Here is a 25,766-nt window from a genome sequence, read left to right as displayed (position 1 = left end):
AACAAATATAAAAATAAAAAACTATAAAAAAAAAACCTGCCCTGTGGGCAGAACTGTACAACTTGCTGACTGCCCTCCCTCCAGGTTTAACAGTAGAGTACATTAACAGAAGATAACGGTAAATTAACTGCTCAGCATCCTGACAAAACACAACAAGAACGGTCACAAACTGCCAGCTCCCTGTCCATCTCCCAACCAGCTGACACTTTATTGAGGTTTTTGAAAAAGTAGCCATATTAATTGTAATGGAAGAAAACTAAATATTGGTTAAAGTATTTTTTCTCTTGCTGTTTATGATAGTCAAAGTTAACTCACCCGCAGAAAGGCTGAAAGAAACACCAGCAAACTCTTCACAACACCCGAAGCAGCGCAGTAGAGTTGTTGTTAAAAACCGTTGCTAGGTGACGTCACTAGAACACTCCTCCCTGGGCTCGAGCTTCATACGCATGCGCATTCAGGCACGGCGCTCCAAAATGTTCAATTTAAGCAATTAACAGTTAATATATCAGATATACGTTCAGAGAACAAGAGCACACACTTAAATTCAATTCAATTGTATTTATATAGCGTCGTATTACAACAGAAGTTGTCTGTAGATGCTTTCCAGAGACCCAGAACATGACCCCTGAGCAATTATTACATAAACATAACATAAACACTGGCAGGTAAAAAAATGCCCCTAGTGGGAGAAAAACCTGAAGCCAAACAGTGGCAAGAAAAACTGGACAGAGCAGGAAAAGAGAGGACAGAAGGTTTCTCACAGTACCACTTGAGTTTGTAAAGTAAAGTTGTGTGGCGAAAGTGTGATTATTAATACGATTTATTTTTGCTCTTTGCAGAACAATATGAAATACTTAAGATTAAATGTGTAATGGAGGGCAGCTTCATTTTGCACCGTGCCACACATGTGGCTCAATCTTTTTGCTTATATCTGTGGATAGAATATATTATTTTACCTCTAATTACTTATTACCCATATAGCGATGGCGATGTGTTTGAAGAGTGGTCCCTCCTGAAAAATTCACCCACTCTTTTAATGAAGACGTCAATGTCCTGAAGCAGCAGCTCCTAAGTTGATCCTTTGAACAAAAATGTGTTCAACTGCAAAGAAAAGGGATTGGGGATGGTTTATGGAGCTTCCACTTAATTTGTTCTTGTCATTGAATTACTTTTGATGATAAATTATTGACAATATAACAATTTATGAATTTCAACTCCAAAGTTGAACTCTTGTGATTCAGTGGTGTTATTTAATCTAGAAAGTTCATCATAAGAATAATTAGCTAGTTCCAGTTTAATTGCAGTTGGATGACATAAGAAAACACTCAAGTAGAGGCTACAGCATTTCTTGGCATATCTTTTTCTTTCACTATTAGTTTTAAATTTAACAACAGTTTATAGTTTCTGATGCATTAGTGCACCAGATTGTAAATGGTGGTATTAAATTGAGTTCATAATTTTTTTGGCACGTACTGTTTAGTGAACCTGATTTTTTCTTACAACCTTAAATTTCTTACATTCATGTTCAAATGAGAAAAAAGTTTATTTTATCAGACTGTGCATTAGTGACATGAGCAGCATAAATGTAGATTATCATAGTAAAGAACAAACTGACTCTAGAGATGGCTAAGGTATTTATAATTTTCTGTTGAAAGCTATGACCCAACTCCAATGTGATATATGTTCATTTAGAATTTTTGGATCACATAACATTTTGTATATGTGACAGTCGAAGTAGAAAACTTTTTGCACACCGGATTTGCAGAAAGGTGTGTCGGAGGAGGAAAGCTGCAGCCAAATATAAAAAGAAAACTCCTGCACACCTTCTTCTCAACGTGCATTCATTTATTAGGTTTATTAGATAAACGAATGCACGGTGAGAAGAAGGTGTGCAGGAGTTTTCTTTTTATATTTGTATATATATGTATGTATGTTACAGTAAAAACGTTGAGCCTTGATTCAGTTCAGCAGAGTGATAATGAATGACACGTATAATTGCAATAACTGTCTGGGGAGGAGTGATCTACTACAAGCTGAAAAACAATATAAAAATAAAAAACTATTAAAAAAAAAAACAGTCCTGTAAGCAAAACTGTAGAAGCTCAAGCAAGAACTAGGCACAATGGAGACGTTCATGCTTCATTAGTGTCTGAAGGACAACAATCCTAAAATCATCTAAAGTCTTGGGATGTTGATTACAAAACTCTGTTTCCAGCTCTTTGGGAGCCTCTGTTAATCAAGTATGAAAAATATTTTGTTAAAATCCTGTGCCATTGTTTGTCTGATTTAGCACCTATTTTTGTACCAAAAAAAGGTCTTCACGCCACCCTGAGCAGAGCCCAAATTATTCTGACTCATTCTTTTCTTATGAACTCCAACACCATGTTAAGCCTTGAATAAACTCTCTTCCAGTCTCAGGCTCACAGTGATATTACCATTTTACACATAAATGAGTTGTAATAATTCCTACCAGTGTGACAGAGTCAAGCACCAAGGGGAACTTTCAGTTTTCAATCAGTTCATACTCAGGTGTTCCGCAGTTACATATCTCCCATCATCATTAGTAATCATGACGGAGAAGCAGTGTGAATATCAGGTTTGTGGTGAAGGGTTGATTTCAAATCTTGCTTGTTTGTCAGGTATTTGACATCACATGACTGAACAGATGCTGGCGCTACATCATCCGTCTGACTGATGTAAGTGGGTCTTCTCATGCTCTGTACTGACATAGTAATGCCGAGTAATGTTTAATTTCCCTTTTTATCAAGTCTTCAGGAGTGGATTAAAGTAAAAGCACATTTACAGATTGGCTCAAAGTGGCACAAAACGGCATGTTATAATCAAGTTGGAATTACAGTGTCAGTCCTGAAGGACTCACAGGGGCCTCATAATGACCCCTTCTCAGACAGTTTAATCACTGGATGAACACGAGTGGCTTTGAAAAGCAGCTGGTGTTGAGAGTGAGTGTGAAGAAGCTGCTGGGGTGCAGAGGGAAATGTACCGACTTGGGTTTCACATGTTGCAGGTGGGAGGAAAGCTTGTGCTCCTGCCTCAGTGACCCCTGCTGAGAGCTCACACTAGAACCTGAATTTGTGCCTTTAACCACCCGTCAGCACAACTTCTCCCTACAATGTTCATGAATCATGTCTTTGTTTTTAGAGTTTGATGAATCCTGCACCTTTATTAATGTAACATGTTAAAAATAAATTATGCTAAAAAAAACCCTGATATTGTTTTCATCCTTTTTTTAAAAGTATTTCTGTTACTTGCCATTATGAGCTGATAGTGATTTATCCTATATTATTGTACCAAAGAGATCTTCTTGTGTACATGTTTCCTGTCAGCAGATGCTCCTTATGAACAGCAAACATGAAATCTTCGAGTGTATTTTATCAATTAAAGTAGCTTTTATATATTATTCTTGCTTAAGATATGTTTAGATATTTATGTATCTGTTGAGAGAGATAGTTGAAATTATGTAATGTATGTTATATATTTATTGGGTATGTAGCATATGTATATTTATAGGGATATTTATGCAGTTTATATAGTGTATATTTATATAGATGTATATAATAGTTGTATTTTCTAGATATTGATATAATATATATGTAATATTTATATTGTCTATATACTTATATGGATAATTATGTAATAATAGGCATGTTTACGTTGTATTTATATAGATTATATTTATATGGATATTGTGTAGATATAATAATAGCAATAATGTAAATCCATAGTGTTATAAAGGGGTAGGAACTAGGAAAAAGTGTACACTTCTTCCTACTCCTTTTTTTCGAACATATGTTTATATGAAGATGTAAATGTTTATCTTTTTATTATTATTTTTACTTTCATTTTATATACATGTTCGAAATAAAAATTCAAAACTCAATTCAATTCAAATTCATTTTCAAGTACTATATCATTAAGTTGACTATTTTTACCAGTTATATCTAGTTGTATATAGATTGTCCATGCCAATTGAAAGAGGGCTTTTACTCGTGTCCTCCTCAATCAGTAGGGTTTTCTGCGTCCACATAGCTTTAAATCAAATCAAATCAAATCAAACATTGCTCCTGTTCCAGCGAGGGTCGCATGGAGGCGGGAGGGGGGGCATGACGTTTGACAGCCCCGCGCTGCATGCCGGGATACATCACGCTCTTGTTTACAAGATGGTCGAGGAAGGTGCTTTTCTCCTCTGACTTGAAATCAGCCAACCCTCCCGTTCCCCCGTCCTCGTCCAGGCCGGTAAACGCCGCTGTAACGCCGTGTGTTCAGTAGTTCCCCCTGGGCTGGAGCGCCGGCGGCGGGAGCGAGCAGCGCCGCGGAGAGAGAGCAGCTGTCACGGAGGATTCTGCAGCGTCACTGTCAGGACCAACACAGGTCTGTACCTGCTGGGGGAAAGTGCTGACTCACGTCCTCAGACTCATTCTGTAGTGTTGACCTAAACACATAGAAATAACCTAAGGTTTCTTTTTTTTTCTTTTTTTTTTCCAAAAACTTAAAACTTCCGCGTTTCTGCCTCACCATAGTTTACTTCTGCTTTATTTGTGCAGGTTGTCACGTTAGGCTGATTAAATGTGTAGTCTGTGATCGTATTCAAAAACATTTATTGTTATACTGGGTGAAATGGTCCTTCCATCCTGAGAGTAGCCAGGGAATAATGTGTTCAGAAAAAGGAAAGAAAAACATCCGCCTCTCTGACAGCTTTAATCCTGTAAAAATTCTGACCAATCTGTTTTTTGCGCACCGAGTGGCACGGATTGGTCAGAGGACCAGAGGATTAGCAGGGGGGAAAGAACCAGATGCCTTCATTTTAAGGCCACGTTTACACATAGCTGGGTATTTACAAAAACAGATATTTCCCCCTCGGGGGAAGGGTTCCCCTTCGAACCCTCATAAATAGGCTGTTAAGGTGCTATGAGCATCCAAACCTGCAGGGGGCAGTGTAGCGAGAAGTAGGGATGGGAATCGAGAACCGGGTCTTGTTGAGAACCGGTTCCCAGTGTTTCAATTCCTTGGAATTGTTTGCCTTTTTCGCAAACGATTCCCTTATCGATTCCAGTGGGCGCGAATGACGTCACCAAGCATGTTGCGCAACGTGCGCATTCACGCTCAGCAGGAAAACACGGAGACAAAGCGGCATAAACGCTCTAAAGTTTGGTTACATTTTACCAAAAAGGATGAAAACAAGGCGACAATACTTGCAATGTGGACATTTCAACAAAGGGGGGAAACTGTTAGGACTCGGCCGGCTGATGCGCTGGGAGCGCATAGTCAGCCTACGTGTGGTAAGGGTGATTTATGGTTCCGCGTTACACCAACGCAGAACCTACGGCGTAGGGTACGCGGCAACCCGCACCGTACGGCGTACCCTACACCGTAGGCTCTGCGTCGATTTAACGCGGAACCATAATTCATGCTTTAGAAGAGCTGCGCTCCGGCGGACAGTGGAGCGCGCTCCCGAAATAATTTGTGGGGACCCTCTGGCTCACCATCGAGGAGCCCAAGGCTGGGGGCGTCTTAAGGCCTCACTTATATTTTTTTGTTCAAAGATATAAAACAAAGTTGATACTAAAATTGTTTGTTCTCCTTTTTTCCAAATGAGAATCGATAAAGAATCGAATCGTTAAGCAGAATCGAAAATGGAATTTGAATCGGAAAAATCTTTTCAATTCCCATCCCTAGCGAGAAGCATAAAGTCATGCTAGCCAATCAGAATCCTGGAAAAAAACGTCAACAAATGACACGTGTGAAGCCTGAATAATATGGTTCCGCGTTAAATCGACGGCGTAGCCTACGTACGTTGCGCGTACCCTACGCCGTAGGCCCTGTGTTGGTGTAACGCGGAACCATAAATCAGCCTCGACTGCCAGTTACTTCCAAGACGGAACGAGAGTCTTTCGTTTGGAGTGACAGAGAAGTGGAGTTACTTTTAAGTAGTGATGCACCGAAATGAAAATTTGTGGCCGAAACCGAAACCGAAAATAATAATAAACACTTGGCCGAATACCGAACATGGTTCTTCGCAGTTTTTCATTTATTTTGCCAATTTTTTCACCATTGCATAAATCAAATAAATTTGATTTAGGCATGCTTTTAAAAGAAAAAAATCTTTTACAAAATTACAAGGTAGAAAAACATTTGTTGAACATAAAAAACTGAACATTTTTTAATTTCCCAGCATTTCTTAAATATTCCAGCAGACATTATACCAGCAAAGAACAATAATTTAAAATAAATGAATTAGCAAAATATATTTTTTGGCCATCTTTGAGCTTACGTTAGGCTTAACTGACTGAACATTGTAACATAGGCCTTAAAACAATAAAAATGCATTCAAGCGCTCAGGGTTTTTTATCATTTCAAATGATAAATCAAACTTGTAGCTGAAAGACTTTACAGATGTGCCCCCTCTAGATATTTGAGCAGAACATTCATTGCAAACAGCCATTTTTGTTTTATTCTTTGCCACTCTAAAATACTTCCACACTGCTGACATGTTTGCACCGCACCACTTCACTCCACGTTTGATTTCGTCATCTAAACGCACCTGTAATAGATTGATTTATGTTGTTTTGGTTCCACCTGCTGGTGAATGTTAGGTAAAATTCTTATGTGGTTAGTTTTTTGGTTGGCCAACGATTTATGTGGTGCGCAACCATTACGGGAGCGTTATGTGGTTAGTTTTTGGTTGACCAACTTTTTATGTGGTGCGCAACAGTTACGGAGCGGCCAGTGTATTTCCTTATATTACAACGCCGTTATTAATTGTTCGTTTTTTTCCCACTTATTCCACCGAACACCGAAAGTGTTTTTTTGCCATTTTCGGCCGAACAATTTCGGTTACCGAACAATCGGTGCATCACTACTTTTTTTTTATTTATTTTTTTTTTAAAGATTTTTTTGGGCTCTAGTGGCCCTTTATTCAAGCTGCAGATATGAAAGGGGTAGAGAGAGAGATCGGGGATGACATGCAGTAAAGGTGCGCAGGCCGGGATTCGAACCTGCGACCACTGCAGGAGGACTGTAGCCTCTGTATATGAGCCGCTGCTTAACCCACTGCGCCACCGAGCAGCCCGTGCATCACTACTTTTAAGTGTGACGTTAGAATATAAAACAGGTAAAATACAAGAAAATATTGACGGTGGCCAAACAAATTGTAAACACAGGTTGCACAAATGATGCTGGTGACCTTTCTGTTACATAATGTGACATTCTAAAGCCTAAATCTCCGTTTCCCTCCGTTTACAAGCAAACGTGAAAACGGAGTTTTTGAAAATCCCCACTTTGTCCGGAGTTTTTAGAAATGATCGTTTTTGGTGACTTTGAGCTTCGTTTTCGTGTAAACGAACGGCCAAAACGCATGAAAACGCCACAGTTTTTGCTCCTTGTAAACGGGGCCTTAGTCCCGCCCCCGCCCCCCCCGCTGTCCCATGCGCGCACTCGTCACGTCGAAAATCTTGCCGGAAAACTTTACACACTCGAGTCACGTTTGCTGAAGAATGGCGCAGAAAACGAGAAAACGCAGCCAAAAATACCACCTCCCCAGTATGGGGGTCTGTGGGGATGGAGGCGTCTCCATCCCGGCGAGGGGGGAGAGCGCCGGTGCGGGTGGCGGTGCGCTGGGGTGCCGTGCAGGCTCTGTTGCCACGGCTACGCTGTAGGGTACGGCGTAGCCTACGGCGTAGGGTACGCGGCGACGCGCACCATTCTGTGTTGGTGTAACGCTGAACCATAAATCAGCCTTCAGTGTGTGTTCTGTTCTGAACACTTCTGTGTTGTGCTCATTTTGCTGAGACGTCGGGTCCCTCCGCCGAGACACAACTTTTGCGGTATGCGTTCATTGTTGTGTCTAAAAATGATGCGCAGTGCACACCCAATCAGAAACGGTTCAGATATTCTGGGATATTTTTTTTGATTGGGTGGGCAGGACGCACGTTTGGGTGGGCACAGCCCACCCCTGCCCCCCCCTAAAACCAGCCTCACTTACAGGTGAATGAGACATGGGGTAGTTTTGTTGGAAATGTGCTGTCCAAAATGTCCTGGAAAACTGGACTCCTGCAAATGCGCGTTCCCCAAAGTTTGTGAGGGCGTGGCATTGGACGGAGCGCTGACGGGAGGGGGGGAGGGTGCAGGGCTTAGATGAGGGGGCGGGGCTTAGAGGAGGTGCCACTTTCAAATCTTGCTAGCTCTCCAACAGCACGGACTATACCTTTTTAAATGTTGAATATTTGTTTTCTATGTTTAGTAGATTTAATAGTAGCCTGTTTGCTCCTTTTTATAGTTTACTGTTGTCTAAATGTTCAGCTGGGGCCTGCAACAAGGCACAAATACTGGGTTGTACAACCAGTACTCGAGTTGTAAAAAAAAAAATCAGGGGGGATGGTGGATTTTATCATATGGGGACAGATAATTTGTGCTGATTACAAATAATATAATATATTAAAAATAATAGCACTGACCAAAACACCTGCAGAAATACTGCAGGAATGACATAGCAGCAGTTAAATGCAGCCTTCTGTAAGCTTTAAATATCCACCAGGCTTACATCAAATACATCAAAACACAACAATAAAAAACATTTTTCTGAACTATCAATATGACTCTGTCCTTCACAGGATAAGTAACATGGACCACTGCAAAAACTCAAAATCTTAACAAGAATATTTGTCTTATTTCTAGTTAAAATGTCTCATTTTAGTAAAAAAAATCTCATTACACTTAAAACAAGACTCATCACTGGAAAAAACAACAATTTTTCACCTGTTTCAAGTAGATTTTCACTTGAAATAAGTAGAAAAATCTGCCAGTGGAACAAGATTTTTTTGCTTGTAATAAGATAAATCTTGTCCAACTGGCAGATTTTCCTACTTATTTCAAGTGAAAATTTACTTGAAACAGGTGAAAATTGTCAAATAAGTTATTTTTCTGGTGTTATTTTTCTGGTAATGACTCTAAATGTTGAAATAGCAGTAAAACCACATTCATTGATGAAATGACATAAGGGATGGAAAGGGGGGATGGCAGTTTTACAGGGGGGATGATTTGGACCGTTTTTATTTCAGGGGGGGATGCCATCCCCCCTCATCCCCCCTCAACTCCAGTACTGTGTACAACTATATTTAGACATTGCTTAATCTGGTTGAGCTGTTTTAAGGTTAAAATATCAGGTTTAATATAGATTGATCACCAGAATAATGTAGCTGTTTGCTGAAGCCATCATCCACCTGAAGACACCTTGAATCACATGTGTGTGCAGGTGCAGGCAGATGCACAGAAGGTCATTCATGAGGCAGCTGTTTACTGGAGCTGGTTCTTTTATACGTTTATTTTAAATTTGAGTTTAACTAACAGTGTGATTTAATCAGAGTCAAAGTTAATACAAGCTTTTTTTTTATCATGCACAATGTTTTCCAGCCGGAGGTACACTTTTCTCAAATCACAAAGGTAGGAGAGAAAATGCACATGGTGGTCATGGATCCAGTCCTATTTATACTAAAAAGGGAGGTGTTCTTTGTAGTGAACCCCGTCTACCAAACATATCAGACCTTCAGCGTCCCTGTTTATTGCTTCCTACGTAAGATGTCAACCCAGATAACGGATAAGAACCATAAGTGTCAAAAGATCTGTTTCTCTTCATTGTGTTCACCTAACGAAGAGTAAATATCTAAACTATTATAACAGCCTAGTCATGAACCCTGCAACTAGAGAAAACAGCCTAATCATAAAACGAGCTGACCCTGCAAATAGAGAAAAACCACCGGTGTAGAATCTTATAGAAAAACCCTTCAAACTCTTAAACAATTTCATAAAATCCTAACAAAGTCTCGTCAGTCTCGGGTTTTGCTGGCAAGGGTGTGTTTCTTTGCAGGCTTGATAAAGCTCTGAATGGGCTAAAGGGGATGACTTAAAGGGAAAGTTCGGTTTTTTACAACCTGGACCTTATTTCTGGCATTTTTTATGGTCGTATACTCACCCAGGCAAGTTTGGTGTCATTTGGAGTCCTTCGGAAGATATATGGGGGTTTTTGGCGAGCCGCTTCTCCATATAACGGTAGTGTACGGGGCACAGCAGGACACAGACGATGCAGCGTCTAAATAACACATGATTGCCGCGAAACTCGTTCATTTGTTTTATCAATCACTAGATCTGCTTCCAGGACCTGTTGTCTACTTCCGGGGCTGTGTGTGTAACAAATAAATCAGTTTGTAAACAAGACCTCTGAACTCATGACGTCATCTCTGTGCGCGCACTCTGTCCTCCGTTCAGTGAGCTCTTCAGCCGTAAACTCTGGCTCAAAACGGTAAGGACGTCCATCATATTCAAAGTCGTCGTCCACAACCTCAGAATTTGACAAATATTCAGACATGTTTCAAATAACTAACAGTAAACTAACAGTAGCGACTCCAGCTGTACACACAGCTGTGTCTGGGATGCGCGCACAGAGATGACGTCATGAGTTCAGAGGTCTTGTTTACAAACTGATTTATTTGTTACACAGACAACCCTGGATGTAGACAACAGGTCCTGGAAGCAGATCTAGTGATTCATAAAAGAAATGAACGAGTTTCGCGGCAATCATGTGTTATTTAGACGCTCCATCGTCTGTGTCCCGCTGTGCCCCGTTCACTACCGTTATATGGAGAAGCGGCTCGCACAAAAACCCCCATATATCTTCCGAAGGACTCCAAATGACACCAAACTTGCCTGGGTGAGTATACGACCATAAAAAATGCCAGAAATAAGGTCCAGGTTGTAAAAAAACGAACTTTCCCTTTAAGAGGAGGTCAGGCCTTCCCTGTTTATGCTGCTGCCCCCACGACCCAAACTTGGATACGCAGTAGCTCATAACAGGGCTGATGTCATTTTTGTCTTTAATGTTGATTTTATTTATATGACAGCGAGAAGATAAAAAAAGCTGGGTGTTAAGTTTTTACCATTTTGTTATGTTGCTGGTTCTCTGGATGTAGAGCACGTACAGGTAGAGGGTTGGTGGTCTACATCGTCTACATGTCTTCTAATGTTTTCATCTGTGTGTGATTATGTTTGTGTGCTTGGGGAAAAAAGGGACTGAATAGACTCAATAGTAAGTCCTTAAGATATTGGTGAATGATTTCATGTCTTGACGCTTCGACATTTGCTCATTTCACACTGAAATTCCTCCAAATCCTTTGAATCCTTTAGCAGTATTGGACACCGATGAGACAGAAATATACAAATCTCTTCTAGTTTTTTCCTTCAGAGACATTGTTATAAAACATCTGAATGATTTTTTTCATGCATTTAGTTAAAAAAAAAAAACTGGAGATCCTCTGCTCATCGTTACTTTTCAATGGCTTTTGTAGCAAGTTATGATTTCATTTGCTTTTTAACACATCTTTTTGGACCGACAACTTTTTCCTTTAACTTCCTTACTAAAACTAAATGTCCCCTGTTCTAACACTTTCCAATTCGTTGCAGGTCTGAAATGCCAGAATGGATGAAAATAGTTGATCAAACAATCCTGAAACATCTTGTCAAATGTTGTTTTCCACTGTTTTGTTTGCATTTTCTGTGCCGTACCTAATTTTATGATTTGGGGTCGTGTTTAATCAGAGGACATCAGAGTAAAAAGAGTCAACGATAACTGACTGATCCATGAACATGCAACTGTTTCTCCCCCCGTCTTTCAGAGGACAGTCCTCCAGGCCTGCGGACGGGAATCTGAATCCAGCCGAATGTAAGTCGCTCGTGTCACACCTCCACTGGTGGTACTTAAAAATTGAAGCTTTTACGCAACCAAGCTTTATCAAATATACATTATTTTGTGTCAATCCTTTAACTTTGAGCTTCACCTTTCGTCTGAATGTTTTCCACAGGAACAAAGTGACTGCAAAGAAACTCATTGAGCGCTACTTCCAGCAGTTAACTGAGGGGTGTGGAAACAGCAACTGCACAAATGAGGTTTGTGCATCGTGTCAGGATTTTCAACCCCTGGATAGCAATTCAGCCGCCGCCAAAGCCCTTGAGCTTTTTAAAGTTAATGCCAAACTCTGTGACTATTACCCGTCCATCAAGTCGAGCACAGACAGGAACAGTCAGATGGGCAAAAAGATGAGCGCTGAAGATTTTTCAGGTACCGTCAAGCTGACTCGTTAGTCACAAGGATGCCGAGTTTGAGACAGTCCTTGATTGTTTTTCCTTTACTTCTGCAGATGTTCACTACCTCACAGAGCACACTGTGTGTCAGATCGTGAGTGTCTGCGAGGATCAAGGGGATTATTCTCCCCTGGTCCGTGTCATTGGCAGGATTTTCTCCAACGCAGATGCCCTCATGAAGAGCTTCAGGAAGGATGAAGAAGGTGCTGGGAAAAACCTTGATTCTCCGAAGCCTTCAGACGAGAAACAGAGCGAGCAAGTCCCAGAAAAGGATGGCACCTCCTCTCGGGCTGCCGCGTCTTTGCCAGAAGATCCCCTGAACGAGATGCTCGACTCCTGCGAGGTCACGGTAGACCTCGGCGCCGTTCAGAGAATCTACCGGACGCTTCTGTCCATCGAGCAGGTGGAGGCAGCTCTGGTGAACGCGCTCATTTACCTCACTCCCAACGTGGAACTTGACCTGGAGTATCTGGATGTGTACGAAAGCAACCCAGATTACCTTAACATCTTCATCATAGTCATGGAGAACACGAACCTTCACAGCCCAGAGTACCTCGAGGTGGCGCTGCCGCAGTTCTGCAAGGCCATGAGCAAGCTGCCGGTGGCCGCGCTGGCCCGGCTGTCAAAGCTCTGGTCCAGGTGTGGGCTCCCACACATCCGCCGCGTGATGGAGACCTTTCAGCAGCTCATTACTTTCACGGTCGTCAGCAATGAATACGACGGGGAGAATCTGGTAAACGATGACGAAACTGTGGTTGCTGCCACCCTGTGCTTGAAGGTGGTGTTTTACGCGAGCATCCTGGGAGGAGCTGTGGATGTCGAACACAACGAGGAGGACGAGGACGACTCCGACTCAGACGACCTGACGCTGCACGAGCTGTTGGGCGAGGAGCGGCTCTATAAGAAGGGCCCGCGGGTCGACCCTCTGGGGAAAGAGCTGGGTGTCCGCTCCATAGACAGCGTGAAGCCCCTCATCCCCTTCGAGGATTTCATCAACGATTCACTGAACGATGTGATTGAAATGGACAAAGATTTCACCTTCTTCAAGGTCAACGCCGAAACCAAGTTTTCCTATCAAAGCTGTCCCTTCATCCTGAGCGTCATCACCAAGAACCAGGGCCTGTACTACGACAACCGGATCAGGATGTACAGCGAGCGACGCCTCACGGCGCTGTACAGCATGGTCCAAGGTCAGCAGCCCAGCCCCTATCTCAAGATCAAAGTCCGCAGAGAACACATCATCGATGACGCCCTCGTCAGAGTGGGTCACTGCAACATTTGCAACGCTGGTGCACAAGCACCGATTGTATGAAATCAAGTGGCAAATCCCCGTCTGAGGTATCTGTTGCTTCTTGGGTTGCAGTTGGAAATGATCTCCATGGAGAACCCCTCCGACCTGAAGAAGCAGCTGTACGTCGAGTTTGAGGGGGAGCAAGGCGTAGATGAGGGAGGCGTCTCAAAGGAGTTCTTTCAGCTGGTTTTGGAGGAAATCTTCAACCCAGACATCGGTGAGAACCTGTTGCACGGGTGTTTTTTTTCATCTGCATCTCTTATTTTAATCGTTTTAGAAAGTGACTTTGTCTCATCACAGCACCTTTCTAGCTTGTAAACTAATAATAAGGAAAACAGATCAGTGGAGAAAGTCTTTATCTGTAAGTTTCAAGATGAAGTCATCGATAAAGGTGTTTTATGGTCGGATGCTGCAACTTGTTCACTTATCTTGTAATATGAAGCTTAAAGGGGACCTATTATGTCATCTAATACCTATTTTAACCAGGCCTTGAATGTCTTAAAAGCGTGTTTTTGCTAAATAAGGGTGTTTTTGCTAAACAAATTAGAAATTTAGCCTCTGAGGAAAGTCTTTATCATCCCATTCTCTAACCTCATTATCTATGCAGGATTCTGAGTGGGCGGGGCTATGATAATGAGGCTCTGTGCTGATTGGCTGCCTGAATGACACGATACACCGCTACGAAAAAATGGCGGAAGCTCCGGCCGGCGGAGTTAGTTGTGGGCGTGGTTTCACGCATCGGAGGACAAGCGATGTAAATTGCATTTTGGTTACGTAACGACGGGAGCAAAATCTGAACGGCTCGTAGATCCACATCACACTGAACGGCTCATCCGGGCGGCTGTACAGACACTGCAGAATTTTATATATGTTAAAGTAAGAGAAAACGTGTTTTTCATAATAGATCCCCTTTAAATGTTGAAAACAAGGATATTTGTCTAAGTTCTTAGCCTCAACCAAATATCAAACATCTTCTATGCCAATAAAATAATGAATTTTAAGTTGCTGTAACGATATGAAACTATTCAGGTGTCTAGTCTTCTCTGTGGAAGCACTTTGTTGTAACTTGATCTGGATGGATTAATATTAATATCGATATACCCAGTAAGAGTATATCTGGCAAGGTGAGCAGGATGAAGAGCAACTATTAAAAGTCGTTTATCTCTCTGAGCCACATATTTCTGTGTATGTCTCTGCTAGAGACCGGCCTCAAGCAAATGTGAATCTGGGAAATATTGATTTCCTGTCATAATCTATAGAAAGGGTCTAAAATAAGTTAAATATCTCCCAGCAAGTCTGTGTGGCTTTTTAAAAATGAATATGGATTAAAAAAAAAAGTATCTCAGATAAATATGCCTGTGCTTTAAGGATGTAATATTTCCTCGTGTGTTTTCTCACTCTCTAAATGACCATTTTTGACCAGGAATGTTCACCTACGACGACGACACCAAACTGTTCTGGTTTAATTCATCCTCGCTGGAGAATGAAGCGCAGTACACGCTTATCGGGATCGTCCTGGGACTCGCCATTTACAACAACTGCATCCTGGACGTCCATTACCCCATGGTTGTCTACCGGAAGCTCTTGGGAAAGAAAGGGACCTACTTGGACCTGTCGGACTCGCACCCAGTTCAGTAACGTTTTGTGAAACATTATAGATCTGTGCTCCATAGAGCTGGGATTCAGCTGTAATACGCATGTATGTTGCTGCAGAGCTACGCTCGCGTGTCACATCCGTCGTCTCTCCTGTGACAGGTTCTGTATCAGAGTTTGAAGGAACTGCTTGAGTATACTGGAGATGTGCAGGAGGACATGTCGCTCACCTTCCAGATATCACACATGGACCTGTTTGGAAACCCCATGTTGCACGACCTGAAGGAGCAGGGAGAGCAGATCCCCATTACCAAGGAGAATAGACAGGTGAGGTGTGAGACTTTTGTTCAGTCCTGGGTGGGCTGGTGTCGCTGAGTCTTGGTTATTACCTGAGGTCACTAATTCTCAAATGCTCCAATCCCACAGAACTGTGGTCCTACCCTATTTCTTTGAAGTCTCAAGATAATTTAGATGCCGTCCGAATGCACACGCCAGTAATTTAGTGATTTTTAAATCCCCTCATCACCTCATTCTTCCTCTTTCCTGGCGTAATTATGGCAGAAGAGGTCCAGAGTGTGATGATATTACAACTTTAGCCTGTATCCACCAGTTACTGTGCAATGATATGATATTTGTAGCAGGAATTAATCAACGTGAAGCTTCACACGGGGACAACGAGAGGCTCAGGTCCACAAGAGAGAGACAATGAGACAATGACGTGGGCGGCTGCATCATGCAGAATGAAACCTTTAAGTTTTTATCTTTCATCAAAGCTTCAAAACCTTCAGGGCTTCAATGAAATCTCCGGTTACATTTACACTTAAGTTTACTGTTACCATGGCAACTTAAAACATAGGTCGATAAGCCCATTTTCTTTTAACATTCAGAGGTGATGTTAAATGAAAATAATAAAAACGTGAGGGCTTGACGTCACTTCCAGGATCAACGTCTGTAAACAACAGCGAAACAGACAGACAGACACTTATTTCAGAGCACAGAGTTAATATGTTTTTCTCTGATATTCTACTTCTAGCGTGAATCATGTGTCTAACTAACCCTACAGCGGGGAATCCTGTCTAACCCTTCAGATGGATATTGAAGCAATAACCTACATGGTTTTCTTGTTCCTCATTTCACTGAAATGTACATCAACAGGAAGATGACGAACAGGAAATAACTTGATCAGCAGAAACCAGTGTTGGGGTAGTTACTCAAAAAAAGTAATCTATGACATATTACTAGTTACTTTTAAAAAAAGTAATCCCTTACACTACTTAGTTACTGGTTGCTGAAAGTAACTAGTTACATTACTTTTGGATTACTCCGCAATATCACCTGAGCTGCACCATAACTCGATTGCCAATGAACAACATATACAGGACTGTCTCAGAAAATTAGAATATTGTGATTTTCTGTAATGCAATTACAAAAACAAAAATGTCATACATTCTGGATTCATTACAAATCAACTGAAATATTGCAAGCCTTCTATTATTTTAATATTGCTGATCATGGCTTACAGCTTAAGAAAACTCAAATATCCTATCTCAAAAAATTTGAATATTTTGGGAATCTTGATCTTAAGCTGTAAGCCATAATCAGCAATATTAAGATAATAAAAGGCTTGCAATATCTCAGTTGATTTGTAATGAATCCAGAATGTATGTCATTTTTTTTTTTTTTTAATTGCATAACAGAAAATAAAGAACTTTATCACAATATTCTAGTTTTCTGAGACAGTCCTGTAGTTGGAACCTTATTACTGCAGTGCCCAGATCAGCACAAATGTGTATTTGTAAAGTTCCGTCAAATCCCGTCAAATCCCATAAAATCACATTAAAGGCTGATTTGTGGTTCTGCGTTACACCAATGCAGAACTTACGGCGTAGGGTACGCGGCGACGCGCACCGTACGGTGTGCGTCGCCGCGTACCCTACGGTGAAGGCTCTGCGTTGATTTAACGCGGAACCATAAATCAGCCTTAAGTCAGACAAGTGTTGCGCAACGCGTGAAGACGCATGAAAGGCAAGTTTGATTTTCTTTTCTGTTCTCCCGTTCTACATGTAGCTGAAAAGCTTAAAGTAACTAAAGTAACGTATTTTTTTTTTCTTAGAGTAACTATAACGGGATTACCCAAATTACAACTGTAACGCGGTACATTACTGCGTTACTGGCGAATGTAATCTCGTTACAGTAACGGGTTACTTTGTAACGCGTTACACCCAACACTGGCAGAAACAGAAGTTATTAAATTTTAATATTGGCAGATTAATGCACAGATAACCCAAAATGGTCATGACTGATTAAAGCAAATAAACTATAATAATAATAATAATAATAATAATTCATTTTATTTGGAGGCGCCTTTCACGACACCCAAGGTCACCTTACAGAATAAAAACACAGGAAATACAATTAAAAATACAATAAACATCCATACAAGTAGCAAGACAAATAGTATAACAGTAGACAAACAAACTGGTGGGAAGTAGTGCGTGATGTCCGGTTATAGTGAATGGGCAAGTTTGAACAGGTGGGTTTTGAGTTGTGTTTTGAATGTGGTGATGGAGTCTATTTGTTTTATGTGGGGGGGGAGGGAGTTCCAGAGTCTGGGTGCCGAGCAGCTGAAAGCTCGGGCACCCATGGTGCTAAGGTGTGAGGTGGGAGTGTAAAGGAGTCCAGCAGAGGTTGAGCGGAGGGTGCGGGAGGGGGTGTAATCTTGCAATAGGTCACAGAGGTAGGTGGGGGCTAGGTTGTGAAGGGCTTTGTGGGTGAGGAGGAGGTTTTTGTAAATTATACGGTATTGGACTGGGAGCCAGTGGAGTTGGATGAGGACGGGGGTGATGTGATCAGATGACTTGGTGCGGGTGATGATCCGGGCGGCCGAGTTCTGTATGAGTTGCAGTTTGTCGGTGAGTTTGGTTGGGAGGCCAGTGAGGAGGGCGTTGCAGTAATCAATACGGGATGTGATGAATGAGTGGACCAGGATTTCTGTGCTGGATTGGGACAGTGCTGGACGGAGTCTGGAGATGTTGCGGAGGTGAAAGAATGCAGTCCGGGTGATGTTGTAAATGTGAGGTGCAAATGAAAGTGTGCTGTCCAAAATGACGCCGAGGCTCTTGACGTGGGGGGAAAAGGGTACCGGAAAGCCGTCGATGATGATGGGAAGGGCGGGAGAGGGTTGTGACTTGGTGAGGGTGGATTTGGAGCCGATGAGAAGAGCCTCAGTTTTATTGCCGTTGAGTTTTAAAAAGTTATTGCTCATCCAGGTATTGATGTCGTGTAGGCAGGTGGTGAGGGAAGTGGGAGGAATGGCAGCGGTGGGGTTGGAGGAGATATATATCTGAGTGTCATCGGCGTAAGTGTGAAAATGGACCCTATGGTGACGGAGAATTGAACCTAGGGGTAGGAGGTAGATGGTGAAGAGAAGTGGACCCAATACTATGAGCAGAAGCATGTTGCTAACCCTTTTTTTTTCTCTTATTTATTTATTCTTTTCTTTTGTAACTGACAGGAATTTGTGGATCTATATGTCGACTACATACTGAACAAATCAGTGGACAGACAATTTGGGGCCTTCAAAAAAGGTTTCCTCATGGTCACCAGTGAGTCCCCGCTGAAGTACTTGTTCCGGCCGGAGGAGGTGGAGCTGCTCATCTGTGGGAGCAGGGTGAGCCACGCGTCCACACTTTGAGTTCTGTTCCTTACTTATTCATCGGTCGTTCATTAGCGACGATAGTCTCTTTTCATTTCACAGAAACTTGACTTTGAAGCGCTCGAAAAAACTACAGAGTATGATGGAGGTTACAGCAAAGACAGCCAAATTATCAAGTGAGTCTGTAGTCGATTTACAACCACTTCATACGGTTTAAAAGCTCCAGTTTTACCTGACTGAATGAAAATCTGTCTGAAATGCGGCTTTAAGAGGGTAAGTTATTGAGAAATGGCCTCCCATCCCAGACCCTGTAGTGAAATCAGTCTTTCATGAACAGTCTATGAACAGGTCTAATAAGTATTTAAATAAATGAAATGTTTTCCTTTTTGCTGTCAACAGAGATTTCTGGGAAACTGTTCACTCCTTTGGAGAGGAGCAGAAACGGCTCTTTCTTCAGTTCACCACCGGCACAGACAGAGCGCCGGTCGGTGGTCTTGGCAAATTAAAGATGATCATCGCCAAGAACGGCACTGACACAGACAGGTACGGCAGTCGTCTTTAATCAATTTTGATTTAATAAAGTTCATTTTGTCGCTGCAGTAAAATTTCATTTACTAGTTATTTTTTTCCAGACAAAAAATGTAGATTTTTTTAATAACCTGACATGTTTCGGCGATCTTTTCGCGTGTCACAAGATGGTGTGTGTGACCCGTCATTTATCGGCTGATGTTGAATGTTTAAAAAAACCTAAATTTTTTGTCTGGAAAAAAAGAACTAGCAAATGGAATATACAGCTAGCCTCACCTTTAGCAGCAATGACTTGTAGTCGTGTCCCCGTATGACGGAGGAGGTATGTTGACTTATTCTTCTTTATAATGTTGCTTTCATTCATTGAGGTTGTCGTTTCTGTGGATGTGGAGTGTGACAGTGGACGTGGGGGGTGAGGTTTGTCTGCTGGTATGGGATGTCTGGTTTTCAGTAAACATGATGCAGGTTGTAGCTCCTGCTGAAAGTTTTAATCTGGTTAGACAAAAACATGCTCCAACTGATGTTTAATTGTCTTTTTTTGGTGCTTCAAATATCTTTCAGCGCCAGTTCTCTCAATCTGAGACTCGATCTATTTAGACCTGCTGTTATCAGATGAGTTTTTAATACATTTTTACACACAAACACGTTTGTGTGTAAGTGTAGGCCTGTAATCTCTTGTCTTATTTCTAGTTAAAATGTCAAAAACCCATTTCATTTATAGTCAAAAACTCTCATTACACTTAAAACAAGAGTCATTACCAAATTTTTTGCTTGTAATGAGAATATAATTTTGTTCCATTGGCATATTTTTTCTACTTATTTCAAGTGAAAATGTACTTGAAACAGGGGAAAATTGTCAAATAACATAATAATTTATTTTTCTGGTAATGTGTCTTGTTTTAAGTGTAATGAGATTTCCCCCCCCCCCCCCCCCCCCACAAAAAAAGAAAAGAAGAAAAGCCCAATAGTGGAATTGGCCCTAATAAAGTGACCCATTAAATGAGAAACATTCCCACAGATGTTCTCATAACTGGGATTTTGGTACTCTTGTCTTGTCGTCTGTTGAAACAGATTTTCCTTGGTTTAAATGTACTTTTCCTGCAGGCTCCCGACTTCCCACACCTGCTTCAACGCCCTGCTGCTCCCCGAATACTCCACCAAGGACAAACTGAAAGAGAGGCTCCTCAAAGCCATCACCAACGCCAAAGGGTTTGGGATGCTGTAACGGTTCACCAGAGAGTGTTTGCTGTTTTTATCTGAAGTAAAGGGAAACCAACAAAAGTGTATTATCATGAAATACGTAGGGAGATGCCATTTCACAAAATAATGCAATAATCTAGTGCCTAACCAAACTGTTGCAGAGTAACTCCACTGGTGGCTTTCCAGCCAAGACCTGATTTGGGTTGTAACGTTTCATTTGCATTAGATCTCTCGAAGGGTTTAACCCATTCTTACCTTCATTTACTTTATAAAACCAGAGGGTTTTCAGGACACTTAAAGTTGTCCATTTAAACCTTTTCTTTCTCAGCCTACGAAGAAACAAGAACCCTTTTTAAACTTTAAACTTAATACTTTTATTGTAGATTGCTTATTTGCCCTTGTGTTTATGTTTTTTATTTTATTTTATTCATGTATTTTAAAAATTGACGCAATGTGTGTGTGTCGGTCCTGGCTCGAAAGGTAAAAGCACACGTAGGTCGCGTCACGTCATAATGGTTTAAAACTGTCATTTATCCTTTTTGCATGTTTTGTTTTTCAGCAGACTTTAATAACACTTGATTTGTGGAAACTGTGAAACCGCACCCATACACCACACATGCATTACGTTTATCTCTTCGGTTCGACTCGCAACGTCGCAGCAGTCTTGAGAATGTAGCCGTGTTCGGTCCTCGCAGGATACAATGGTGCTACTTGGCTGCGGTGGTTGCAGGCTGCAGGATTTTAAGTTGAAGCCTCTGACAAGATGATGTCCTGTCTGACTGAAAGCGAACTCAACACTGAGCGTTGATTTATTTTACGACTAGAACTTTTGTGCTGTGCCTTTTTGTATTAGACATGAAGTTGCTGTTTGTCGTGGTCCCGGGCTGACGTGTTGGTTTCGGTAGCTTGCAGGGTTGGACTGTACTCACTGAAGAAGGATTCTTCTCTTAGTTTGCTTGCAAAAATGTACTAATCACACACTTGTAAGTAAAGTCAACAGGTGTGCAATGCCTATACAGTGTAAAAAACATCAACAACATAATGTGAAATGTTTTATTTGGCCAAATAACTCAGGTATATAAAGAATGTGCAGATAATGTGAAACCCTCTGTAAAGCCACTATTATGCAAGGTTAATAAAGGTGGGAAAAAGTTTCAACTTTGTTCTTGTATTTGCTGGACATTCACCTGGAACACATGACAAACCCACGTTTAGCTCTGCAGTGGGTCTGTACTTTATGAAGCTTTGCATCATATTTAAATTTATTGAGAAGAAGAAAAAAAAGCCTTTAAAGCTACACTGGGGAGCATTTTCATGTTAAAATATCAGATTCAATTTCATTTGAATGAATGTTAATTGGTTTTAGTAAGCATTGTCTGTCTCTTGCAGTGTCGTGTCCCATTCAAAGTCATGTGGGTCACGGAGCTGCTTTGCACGTCGGATTAGAAGCAAATGAAAGACCCAGGAAAGTAGTGGTGAAAGACGCGAGACAGGAAAAACAAGGTAGAGATCAAGGGCCCGATTTACTAAGATCCTAAATAAAGAGTACTAAATTGCGTGTGCACTGAAAAAGTTTGCACGTGCTGTTGTGTGTTTTGCGGGTGATCAACTAAGATTGCGTGCGCAATTGATAACAGGTGCAAACCGCAGTATTTAAATGACGTGTTATGTGTCTTACGGTTTGCGAGCGCAAAATGAAATTTGACGAGTTGGTGTTAGAGATATTAGTGGAAGAGGCAAATTGTTGTGCCGTATTCAGCACCCCTGCCGTGAAAAGCACCCCCTCGTATATTCAATGATAAGTAGACCAAGAAAAAAAACAACACACTGACACTTCAATATATTTATATATACACAGAGATTAGCAGATTAGCACCTTCCTTTCGAACGTATTAAATACAGACGCAATCACAATCCCCGCAAAAACTTTCAGGCTTGGTAAATCTCATTGCGTGTGGTAAAAGGAGATATTTGCATTTTCCCCTCCCAGTATTTAGCGCTTTCTGGCGGGTACGCCCCATATTGATTATTCATCAGGGCAAAAGTACTAAATGAACAGCGTGTGCTATTTTGCTCATTTGAGAGGCGCAGTCGTCTTTGCACGCTGTTAGTAGATCAGCTTGCACATTGGTTTGCGGGTGATGTCAAGTTTGCACACGTTTTTACGCACGCAAACCTTTAGTAAATCAGGCCCCAAGTGTAGAGACCTAATGAGTAAATGTTCAACAGTACAGGGGGACTCTCAGAGATAAAAAATGTTCTTTTGGACTGCTGTAAGGCCCGATTTCTGTTAAACATGAATCAAAACTTCACCAGCACCATACTGATCAGAATAGGTTCAACTTTTCCAATCAAAAGATCAGGTTTGGTGTGAAGGTCAATGATACTGGGATTGTAAACGCCCTGGCTGGTCCCAGGCTCATGTTCTTATATGGTATATGCTCCCTGTACCGGGGGCTCTGGGGTATAACGAGTAAAGGCTATAAATGTGTGACCAGTTTAGATGAAGACATGATCACTTGTTAGAAACATTTCTTTTCTGTGTTGTTATTTGAAGTCTGTTTAAGTCGGCAGTGTCGCAGCTTCTCTCTGGGTTCACATATGGTGGAAATATATGAACCAACGCAAACATGGATTCACCATTTTCAGCAGTTCCCTGCAAATACTTTATAGATTTATACAAATAGATTTATAAATGAGCAAATGTATGTCTGATTTTTTTCTGCCCTCTAGTGGCCAAAAAACGTTTACATTTTCTGAATAAAAAAAGTAATTCAGCCTTTTTTCTATACAAACATGAATATCCTACCCTGGAAAACTCTGCATGGAAGAGCTGGAATATATTTATCTTTATTATTTTTATTGATTTACTATCTAGGTGGCTCTAACTTGGTTGTGGAGTACTCCAATGGGAAGGTCTCCGGGTTGAGCCCCGGCTACGCCGAGTGTTAAACTGTCCCTGGGCAGGAAACTGACCCGCCACACAGTGCTGCTCTCAGTCCTGGATAAATGGGGAGGGTGGGTGTTAGGAAGGGCATCTAATGTCAATTCCAGTCCAAAGTCACATGCAAAAGTATATTTGAGTTTTTAGATGACATGTTTATTCTTTAAGGTTTTTATTTTTTACTAATTTTTCTTACTCTACCGCTGCTCTTGTTCCTTGCTGTTGCAACAATGCAATTTCCCCACTGTGGACAAATAAAGGTTTTCTTCTTCTTTTTGGTCGTCAAACCTATGTAAAATCAATATGTGGAACAGAATGACCTGCAATAACAACCACCGTATAGAGCACGGCTGGGCAGCTCCTCATTTAAATGAATGAATCATCATCAGCTTGACAAGATCGTCTGTTGAAGCTGGAAAACATCTCAAATGTAGCATAGCCACCCTCGAAAACTGGGAATGTCCAGCCCTGGCGTAAAGGGAAAAGGCTGAAATGGACATAAGTAAATGCATAAACGATACATGATCATGCTTGCAGCCAGATCATTGACAACCACCGACACAGGGCACGTTGGATGTGAGACGTTTACATATTTCACAAGGATTTAAATAGGTTTAAAGATAGACCAAAAAAATGAGGAGGATGTGACATCCTCAATTAGTCTTCAGTGCTTATTAAATACAAATCCCAATTCCACTGAAGTTGGGACTGCAACAGCAATGCAGTGTGTTCATTTTTACATTATTTAAGGTTTTACCTCCAACCACTAGAGGGCAGTATTTCATTTATACATTGTTCCTGATGCTGACTTGGACCTGTATTTATGCTAGTCAGGTGCTGCTAATTGTCAGGGGCAACCACCTGGTACCTGTTTACCCCAGTGTTACGTCACTTTTCCTTTTAACAAACCTCAATAAGCATTTAAGAACTGATATTTGAATTTGTTTCCATTCTTGCGTGACATATGACCCATTAAACTATAAAGGACGCTGTTGCAGGATGTCGCTTGGGGCATCGTCTTGCTGAAACAATCAGGGACGGCGGCATATGTTGCTCTAAAAATGACAGATGTGCATGTTACCCCCCAACACACACTAACAAATACAAATTTGTCACTTTAGCCCAGAGGATGCGAGGTCCATGTCGATTACAGTTTTCCACTTTGCACCAGTCCATCGCAGATGAGCCCAAACCCGGAGCAGGCCCGTCCAATGTTTGGACGTAGGTGGGGATAGGTCTTTCTGTTTTGGATAATACGTACATAATAAATCAAACATAGATAATATGTACAAAGTGGGGTGGGGTGCAACTCCAAAAATAGCAATTAACGGGCTCCAAGACATAGTGCTTGTGGCGGTGTATCTGGATCTGTCTGGTACCAGTCCCGTATTTGGTCAATATCAGGTGTAATTACGGCCAGAGGAGCATCTGTGAACAACTTTAACCTGGGGGACGGTATGTCGTAGATGAACTGAAGATGAGTGGGTTTTTGAAAGCGGCCGCCATCGTACGCCTGATGCCTCAACATCCAGTTCTTCCTTTTTGTGTTTTAATTTCAGATAATCCATAATAAGTATAGAGGATACTACTAATAATATTTCTAGGAGGGAATCCGGGAGTATAGATGGGAAGGAGCGGAGACGGTCCTGGCTACTTTTGCGCCCTGGGCGAACTGTCCATCAAACAGTTCAGCCAAAATTATTTTTTCCTCCATCTTGATAGTCTCTGATCTACAACCCACACGTTTTTTTTCACCCTCCACCACCTTCTCTCCTATTGGATGTGCCGAGATGTCGTCACAGCGTGGCACAGTGAAATAAAAAATTTTTCAATTCGGGCAGGCAGGCGCGGCGCAACGCGCGCCGCCGAGCTTTGCGCCCAGTACTGGAGTTGAGGGAGGATGAGGGGGATGGCATCCATCCTGAAATAAAAACGGTCAAAATCATCCCCCCTGTAAAACTATCATCCCTCCTTTCCATCCCTTATGTCATTTCATCAATGAATGTGGTTTTACTGCTATTTCAACATTTAGAGTCATCACCAGAAAAATAACTTATTTGACCGTGTTCACCTGTTTCAAGTAAATTTTCACTTGAAATAAGTAGATCTGCCAGTGGGACAAGATTTATCTTCTCATTACAAGCAAAAAAATCTTGTTCCACTGGCAGATTTTTCTACTTATTTTAAGTGAAAATCTACTTGAAACAGGTGAAAATTGTTTTTTCCAGTGATGAGTCTTGTTTTAATTATAATGAGATTTTTTTTACTAAAATGAGACATTTTAACTATAAATAAGACAAATATTCTTGTTAAGATTGTGAGTTTTTGCAGTGATCCATTTTACTTATCCTGTGAAGGACAGAGTCATATTGATAAGTTCAGAAAAGTGTTTTTTATTGTTGTGTTTT

The 25,766-nt window shown here is 41.4% G+C and overlaps 2 protein-coding genes across 2 annotated transcripts in view; one reads left to right on the top strand and one right to left on the bottom strand.

Annotated features, from left to right (window-relative positions):
• The window catches only part of LOC133458745 (androglobin-like), a 39,812-nt gene extending 39,454 nt beyond the window's left edge, over positions 1 to 358 (bottom strand). The window contains exon 1 of the mRNA XM_061738948.1: positions 316 to 358. The gene's annotated coding sequence lies outside the window, so the exon portion shown is untranslated. The remainder of the gene's footprint in view (positions 1 to 315) is intronic.
• A 3,816-nt stretch (positions 359 to 4,174) lies between these two features.
• On the top strand, positions 4,175 to 21,572 carry LOC133458081 (ubiquitin-protein ligase E3A-like). Its single transcript, XM_061737614.1, has 11 exons — positions 4,175 to 4,389; positions 11,682 to 11,728; positions 11,868 to 12,124; positions 12,204 to 13,408; positions 13,511 to 13,655; positions 14,862 to 15,067; positions 15,194 to 15,358; positions 18,546 to 18,701; positions 18,789 to 18,862; positions 19,086 to 19,229; positions 20,319 to 21,572. Coding segments are annotated over exons 2-11 (2,475 nt in total). The 5' UTR covers positions 4,175 to 4,389; positions 11,682 to 11,726; the 3' UTR covers positions 20,440 to 21,572.
• The last annotated feature ends 4,194 nt before the right edge of the window (positions 21,573 to 25,766 follow it).

The sequence above is a fragment of the Cololabis saira genome, chromosome 13, assembly GCF_033807715.1.
Source record: "Cololabis saira isolate AMF1-May2022 chromosome 13, fColSai1.1, whole genome shotgun sequence".
Classification (NCBI taxonomy): Eukaryota; Metazoa; Chordata; class Actinopteri; order Beloniformes; family Belonidae; genus Cololabis; species Cololabis saira.
Note: the sequence above shows the minus strand (reverse complement) of the source record. Positions and strands in the feature narration are given on the sequence as shown.

Coding starts and splice junctions, on each gene's coding strand:
- LOC133458081 (XM_061737614.1), top strand. Junction 13,656..14,861: donor AATCTTCAACCCAGACATCG/GTGAGAACCTGT, acceptor ATTTTTGACCAG/GAATGTTCACCTACGACGAC. Junction 18,702..18,788: donor TGCTCATCTGTGGGAGCAGG/GTGAGCCACGCG, acceptor TTCATTTCACAG/AAACTTGACTTTGAAGCGCT.